Here is a 7,921-nt window from a genome sequence, read left to right as displayed (position 1 = left end):
CTGCAACTAAACATTTCTAAAACCAAAGATATGGTCATTGATTTCAGAAGACATGCTTGTAAACCTGAAATCACAACTATCAAGGGTCAAACTGTCGAACATGTGCAGTCATACAAATACCTCGGGACCATCATTGACACTAAACTGAACTTTGAGGCAAATTGTGAAGCCGTATGCAAGAAGGGGCACCAGCGCCTGTTCTGCTTGAGGAAGCTGTCCCACTTTCACATTGGAAAAACCATAATGACGCTATTTTATCGTGCTTTTATTGAGTCTGTTCTATCCTTTTCACTAGTGTCATGGTTTGGTACTCTGCCTCTGAAGGACAAAAATAGGCTGAGTCAGATTATGAAATGGTCCAGTCGGCTGATTGGCGAGTCACAGCTGAGTTTAGAGTCCCTGTATACCAGACAGTTACAGCGGATAGCCAGCTACATCTCACACCATGACTCTCATCCTCTGTCGGGTGAATTCCAGCTTCTCCCATCTGGTCGGAGGTTTAGGGTCCCGAGGTGCAGAACAAAGCGCTACAGGAACAGTTTGGTTCCAGCTGCAATAGTTCACTTAAATAAGTCATAGCAGTTTTTGCACATATTTATTTATGGAAGTTTATCTCTTCTCATGATTGAGTCTTTTCTGTCTTGATATTTCAGTAGTGTTTCATACTGTTGTTGTGGCCTTCTCTTTTTGCTGGGTCCTGTTTCCAGTAAGCCCTTGAGTACCCCTTGTCATGTTTTTGGTATGTCTGTCTCTTGTCTGTGCTCTACCTCATTGTCGATACGGATCTCATCCTCTATCTTTGCTGCAAAACAAATCTACCTACGGGTACAAATAAAGTCACCTGAACCTGATATATATTAATATGAACCAGAATAATAATCATCAGAACATTTCACCTAAAGACTACAACATATGATCCTGAATAAATGAAGATTACTCATTATAAAATATAAATATATCAATATAAGCCATAATAATGATCATAATAATAATGGGATCAAACTGTCTTTAAATATATAGATAGAAATAGAAATAGAGTTGGGTGAGTTCTACATGGATGTATTTCTTTAATCTGACCTCAGTAGAAGGAGTAAATCAGACTGTGGGACACTCACAGTTTATATCTTCATGTTTTATAAGGTTTATTTTCTGGTCCTGATGATGTCATCCTCCTGATGATGTCATCAGGAGGATGACATCATCTTTTCTCTCTAATCTCTGATATTAAACAGTATTATATTCTCATTAATGTGAATAAAACAGCAACAGAGGGTTGATGATGAAGAGCAGCAGAGAGTGAAGGAGCTGCAGCACCCTCTACTGGTTCAACATCATCATCACCATCATCATCATCATCATCATCATCACCATCATCACCATCACCATCATCATCATCACCATCATCACCATCATCACCATCATCATCATCATCACCATCATCATCACCATCACCATCATCATCACCATCATCACCACCATCACCATCATCATCATCATCCCCATCATCATCACCATCACCATCACCATCACCATCACCATCACCATCACCATCATCACCATCATCACCATCATCATCATCATCATCACCATCATCACCATCATCATCATCATCACCATCATCATCACCATCACCATCACCATCATCACCATCATCACCATCATCATCATCATCACCATCATCATCATCACCATCATCATCACCATCACCATCATCATCACCATCATCACCATCATCATCATCATCACCATCATCATCACCATCACCATCATCACCATCATCATCATCATCACCATCATCATCACCATCATCATCACCATCACCATCATCATCGCCATCATCACCACCATCACCATCATCATCATCATCATCACCATCATCATCATCATCACCATCATCATCATCATCACCATCATCACCATCATCATCATCATCACCATCATCATCACCATCACCATCATCATCACCATCACCAACATCATCACCATCATCACCACCATCACCATCACCATCATCACCATCATCACCATCACCACCATCACCATCATCACCATCATCATCATCATCATCATCATCACCATCATCACCATCATCATCATCACCATCATCACCACCATCACCATCATCATCATCACCATCATCACCATCATCATCATCATCACCATCATCACCATCATCATCATCACCATCACCATCATCATCATCACCATCATCATCATCATCATCACCATCATCATCATCACCACCACCATGGTGACACTCCTCTGTAGGTATTATACACAACAACAACACTACAGCTATGTCTAATATAATATAATATAATATAATATAATATAATATTGTGTAATATAATATATAATGTAGTATAATATAATAATATAATATATAATACAATAATATAATATAATAACATATTATAATATAATAGATAATAATATAATATATAATATAATATTGTATAATATAATATATAATACAATATAATATAAAATATAATATAATATAATAATATATAATAATATAAAATATAATATAATATAATAATATAGTATAATATAATATAATGTTGCCATGACAACGGGTAGCTGGGGTGTGAAATAACAGCTGAAACAGACTTCAGGAGAAATAAATGTAGATTTAATAACTTATATCAACATATTCAACATTAAACAGAACGTCAGGTGAGCTGGCTCCGCCCCTTCCTGTGGCTGACTTCCTGTCTGTGTGTCAGTGGGCAGACAGGTGAGATCAGTCAGTGTGGATGTGAACAGGTGAGATCAGTCAGTGTTGATGTGAACAGGTGAGATCAGTCAGTGTTCAGGTGCAGACAGGTGAGATCAGTCAGTGTTCAGGTGCAGACAGGTGAGCTGTAGAGGAGGCGTCACCCTGGTCATGAAGTCTCGTTCTCCTCGACTGAACCTCTTTGTCTCTGAAACAAACAAGATGAACATCATCAACGTGGCCGGTGGTCTGCAGGTGTTCTCCAGGTGTTCACCGGGTGTTCTCCAGGTGTTCTCCAGGTGTTCTCCAGGTGTTCTGCAGGTGTTCTCCAGGTGAGAGTGCAGTGGTTTTATGTCTTTACCTTCAGCTCGCTGGTTGTTCTGTTTTCTACAGGTGAGAGAGAGCTGACGACACACAACATCACTGCTGCACACACACAACAGGAAGTGGAGGAGAGGATCATCAGAGTCACACACCTGAGAGAGAGAGGGGGAGAGAGAGAGAGAGAGAGAGAGAGACTGTGATTGGTCCACAGACAGCCTTGGTGATGACAAACAGGAAGTGGTACTGACCAGGCTCCGCCCCCTGGGGTAGACTCTGACGTGACCTCTGACCCTGAGCGCTCTCTGAAGCCCCTCCCACTGAGAATCAGCCAATCCGAGCAGAGGACGAACCAGAGCACCTGAGAACCAAACGTGAGCCTCACCTGTCCCGTCATCAATCACCAGCCTGATCAGTACACGCAAGTACACACAAGTACACGCAGTATAAGTACACACAAGTACACGCAGTATAAGTACACAGAAGTACATGCAGTATAAGTACACACAAGTACACGCAGTATAAGTACACACAAGTACACGCAGTATAAGTACACACAAGTACACGCAGTATAAGTACACACAAGTACACGCAGTATAAGTACACGCAAGTACACGCAGTATAAGTACACACAAGTACACGCAGTACAAGTACACGCAAGTACATGCAGTATAAGTACACAGAAGTACACGCAGTATAAGTACACGCAGTATAAGTACACAGAAGTACACGCAGTATAAGTACATGAACAGAAGAAGGAGTCTCACTTTGCTTTGGACTGAAAGACGGACGAGGTCGAAGGACACGGAGAGCTGGAACAAGACTGAGACAGAGAGACACATCAGTCAGGACTAAAGTGTCCTCTGCAGGCTAGAGGACGCTAGAGGACACTAGAGGAAGCTAGAGGACACTAGAGGACACTACAGGACACTACAGGACACTAGAGGACACTAGAGGATGCTAGAGGAAGCTAGAGGAAGCTAGAGGACACTAGAGGACGCTAGAGGACACTAGAGGACACTAGAGGACACCAGAGGACACTAGAGGAAGCTATAGAACACTAGAGGACACTAGAGGACACTAGAGGACACTACAGGACACTAGAGGATGCTAGAGGAAGCTAGAGGACACTAGAGGACACTAGAGGATGCTAGAGGAAGCTAGAGGACGCTAGAGGACACTAGAGGATGCTAGAGGACACTAGAGGACACCAGAGGACACTAGAGGATGCTAGAGGAAGCTATAGAACACTAGAGGACACTAGAGGAAGCTAGAGGACACTAGAGGACACTAGAGGACACTACAGGACACTAGAGGATGCTAGAGGAAGCTAGAGGACACTAGAGGACACTAGAGGACACTAGAGGATGCTAGAGGAAGCTAGAGGACGCTAGAGGACACTAGAGGATGCTAGAGGACACTAGAGGACACCAGAGGACACTAGAGGATGCTAGAGGAAGCTATAGAACACTAGAGGACACTAGAGGAAGCTAGAGGACACTAGAGGACACTATAGGACACTAGAGGACACTACAGGACACTAGAGGATGCTAGAGGAAGCTAGAGGACACTAGAGGACACTAGAGGACACTAGAGGACTCAGTAGAAGTCAGTAGAACACAGTTGAAGCCAGTAGAACACCTGTCTGTAGAGGTCTGTAGAGGACAGTAGAGGTCAGTAGAGGTCAGTAGAAGTAAGTAGAAGACAGTAGAACACATGTCAGTAGAGGTCAGTAGAGGTCAGTAGGACACAGTAGAAGACAGTAGAAGTCAGTAGAAGTCAGTAGAACACCTGTCTGTAGAGGTCAGTAGAGGTCAGTAGAGGTCAGTAGAGGTCAGTAGAAGACAGTAGAAGTCAGTAGAAGACAGTAGAGGTCAGTAGAAGTCAGTAGAACACCTGTCAGTAGAGGTCAGTAGAGGTCAGTAGGACACAGTAGAAGTCAGTAGAAGTCAGTAGAACACCTGTCTGTAGAGGTCAGTAGAGGTCATTAGAGGTCAGTAGAGGTCAGTAGAAGACAGTAGAAGACAGTAGAGGTCAGTAGAAGTCAGTAGAACACCTGTCAGTAGAGGTCAGTAGAGGTCAGTAGGACACAGTAGAAGACAGTAGAAGTCAGTAGAAGTCAGTAGAACACAGTAGAGGTCAGTAGAGGTCAGTAGAGGTCAGTAGGACACAGTAGAGGTCAGTAGAGGTCAGTAGAAGACAGTAGAAGACAGTAGAACACCTGTCAGTAGAGGTCAGTAGAGGTCAGTAGAACACAGTAGAGGTCAGTAGAGGTCAGTAGAAGACAGTAGAAGACAGTAGAACACCTGTCTGTAGAGGTCAGTAGAGGTCAGTACAAGTCAGTAGAAGACAGTAGAACACATGTCAGTAGAGGTCAGTAGAGGTCAGTAGAACACAGTAGAGGTCAGTAGAGTTCAGTAGAGGTCAGTAGAAGACAGTAGAGGTCAGTAGAGGCCAGTAGAGGTCAGTAGAGGTCAGTAGAGGTCAGTAGAACACAGTAGAGGTCAGTAGAAGTCAGTAGAGATCAGTAGAGGTCAGTAGAGGTCAGTAGAGGACAGTAGAGGTCAGTAGAGGCCAGTAGAGGTCAGTAGAAGCCAGTAGAGGTCAGTAGAACACAGTAGAGATCAGTAGAGGTCAGTAGAGGACAGTATAACACAGTAGAGGTCAGTAGAAGTCAGTAGAGGTCAGTAGAGGTCAGTAGAACACAGTAGAGGTCAGTAGAACACAGTAGAGATCAGTAGAGGACAGTAGAACACAGTAGAGGTCAGTAGACGTCAGTAGAGGTCAGTAGAGGTCAGTAGAGGTCAGTAGAACACAGTAGAGGTCAGTAGAGTTCAGTAGAAGACAGTAGAGGCCAGTAGAGGTCAGTAGAGGTCAGTAGAACACAGTAGAGGTCAGTAGAAGTCAGTAGAGATCAGTAGAGGTCAGTAGAGGTCAGTAGAGGACAGTAGAGGTCAGTAGAGGCCAGTAGAGGTCAGTAGAAGCCAGTAGAGGTCAGTAGAACACAGTAGAGATCAGTAGAGGTCAGTAGAGGACAGTAGAACACAGTAGAGGTCAGTAGAAGTCAGTAGAGGTCAGTAGAGGTCAGTAGAACACAGTAGAGGTCAGTAGAACACAGTAGAGATCAGTAGAGGTCAGTAGAAGTCAGTAGAGGTCAGTAGAGGTCAGTAGAACACAGTAGAGGTCAGTAGAAGCCAGTAGAGGTCAGTAGATGACAGTAGAGGTCAGTAGATCACCTGTCTGTAGAGGTCAGTAGAGGTCAGTAAAGGTCAGTAGAGGACAGTAGAAGACAGTAGAGGTCAGTAGAGGTCAGTAGATCACCTGTCTGTAGAGGTCAGTAGAGGTCAGTAAAGGTCAGTAGAGGACAGTAGAGGTCAGTAGAGGTCAGTAGAACACAGTAGAGGTCAGTAGAACACAGTAGAGGTCAGTAGAACACAGTAGAGGTCAGTAGAGGTCAGTAGATCACCTGTCTGTAGAGGTCAGTAGAGGTCAGTAAAGGTCAGTAGAGGACAGTAGAGGTCAGTAGAGGTCAGTAGAACACAGTAGAGGTCAGTAGAACACAGTAGAGGTCAGTAGAGGTCAGTAGATCACCTGTCTGTAGAGGTCAGTAGAGGTCAGTAGAACACAGTAGAGGTCAGTAGAACACAGTAGAGGTCAGTAGAGGTCAGTAGATCACCTGTCTGTAGAGGTCAGTAGAGGTCAGTAGATGACAGTAGAGGTCAGTAGAGGTCAGTAGATCACAGTAGAGATCAGTAGATCACAGTAGAGGTCAGTAGATCACCTGTCTGTAGAGGTCAGTAGATCACAGTAGAGGTCAGTAGAGGTCAGTAGAACACAGTAGAGGTCAGTAGATCACCTGTCTGTAGAGGTCAGTAGAGGTCAGTAGATCACAGTAGAGGTCAGTAGAGGTCAGTAGAACACAGTAGAAGCCAGTAGAGGTCAGTAGAGGTCAGTAGAGGTCAGTAGAGGTCAGTAGAACACAGTAGAAGCCAGTAGAGGTCAGTAGAGGTCAGTAGAGGTCAGTAGAACACAGTAGAAGCCAGTAGAGGTCAGTAGAAGCCAGTAGAGGTCAGTAGAGGTCAGTAGAACACAGTAGAAGCCAGTAGAGGTCAGTAGATCACAGTAGAGGTCAGTAGATCACAGTAGAGGTCAGTAGAGGTCAGTAGAACACAGTAGAGGTCAGAAGAGGTCAGTAGATCACAGTAGAGGTCAGTAGATCACCTGTCTGTAGAGGTCAGTAGAGGTCAGTAGAGGTCAGTAGAACACAGTAGAAGCCAGTAGAGGTCAGTAGATCACAGTAGAGGTCAGTAGAGGTCAGTAGAGGTCAGTAGATCACCTGTCTGTAGAGGTCAGTAGAGGTCAGTAGAGGTCAGTAGAACACAGTAGAGGTCAGTAGATGACACTAGAGGTCAGCAGAGGTCAGTAGAGGTCAGTAGATCACAGTAGAGGTCAGTAGAGGTCAGTAGAGGACAGTAGAGGTCAGTAGAGGTCAGTAGAACACAGTAGAGGTCAGTAGAGGTCAGTAGAGGTCAGTAGAGGTCAGTAGATCACCTGTCTGTAGAGACTCCCACACAGAGAGCAGCTCCACTGCAGCTGCAGGAACAGGAAACACACCACATGACCTTTGACCTGACCCACAATGCATCCCTGCTCCCTGCTCAGTGCCCACACACCCAGATGCATCATGGGAGCAGGAGGAGGAGGAGGCCGGGCAGAGCTGACAGGAAACAGAAAAATACTGATCAATAATCAATCAATAACCATATCAATACATCATGTTATTGATCTATAGTAACCTGGTATCTCCAGGTAACCTGGTATCTCCAGTGAGATTACCTGGTATCTCCAGTGAGATTACCTGGTATCTCCAGTGTGGTTACC

At 44.2% G+C, this 7,921-nt stretch overlaps 1 protein-coding gene across 3 annotated transcripts in view; it reads right to left on the bottom strand.

Annotated features, from left to right (window-relative positions):
* Window positions 1-2,613: 2,613 nt before the first annotated feature.
* The window catches only part of ctc1 (CTS telomere maintenance complex component 1), a 24,902-nt gene continuing 19,594 nt past the window's right edge, over window positions 2,614-7,921 (bottom strand). For 2 of the 3 annotated variants that reach the window (XM_037762836.1, XM_037762835.1), the window contains exons 20-24: window positions 7,592-7,757; window positions 3,808-3,863; window positions 3,292-3,448; window positions 3,081-3,195; window positions 2,614-2,927 (exon numbers count right to left, since the gene is read on the bottom strand). In XM_037762836.1, coding sequence (XP_037618764.1) covers window positions 2,836-2,927; window positions 3,081-3,195; window positions 3,292-3,448; window positions 3,808-3,863; window positions 7,592-7,757 — 586 coding nt within the window. In that variant the 3' untranslated portion in view covers window positions 2,614-2,835. Of the gene's footprint in view, window positions 2,928-3,080; window positions 3,196-3,291; window positions 3,449-3,807; window positions 3,864-6,687; window positions 6,901-7,591; window positions 7,758-7,921 lie in introns of those variants that run through there. The other variant, XM_037762837.1, reaches the window with a different exon arrangement.

This window comes from Sebastes umbrosus, unplaced genomic scaffold, assembly GCF_015220745.1.
Source record: "Sebastes umbrosus isolate fSebUmb1 unplaced genomic scaffold, fSebUmb1.pri S35, whole genome shotgun sequence".
Taxonomy (NCBI): Eukaryota; Metazoa; Chordata; class Actinopteri; order Perciformes; family Sebastidae; genus Sebastes; species Sebastes umbrosus.
The sequence above is the reverse complement of the archived record's forward strand: the minus strand, read 5'-3'. Positions and strand labels throughout refer to the sequence as shown.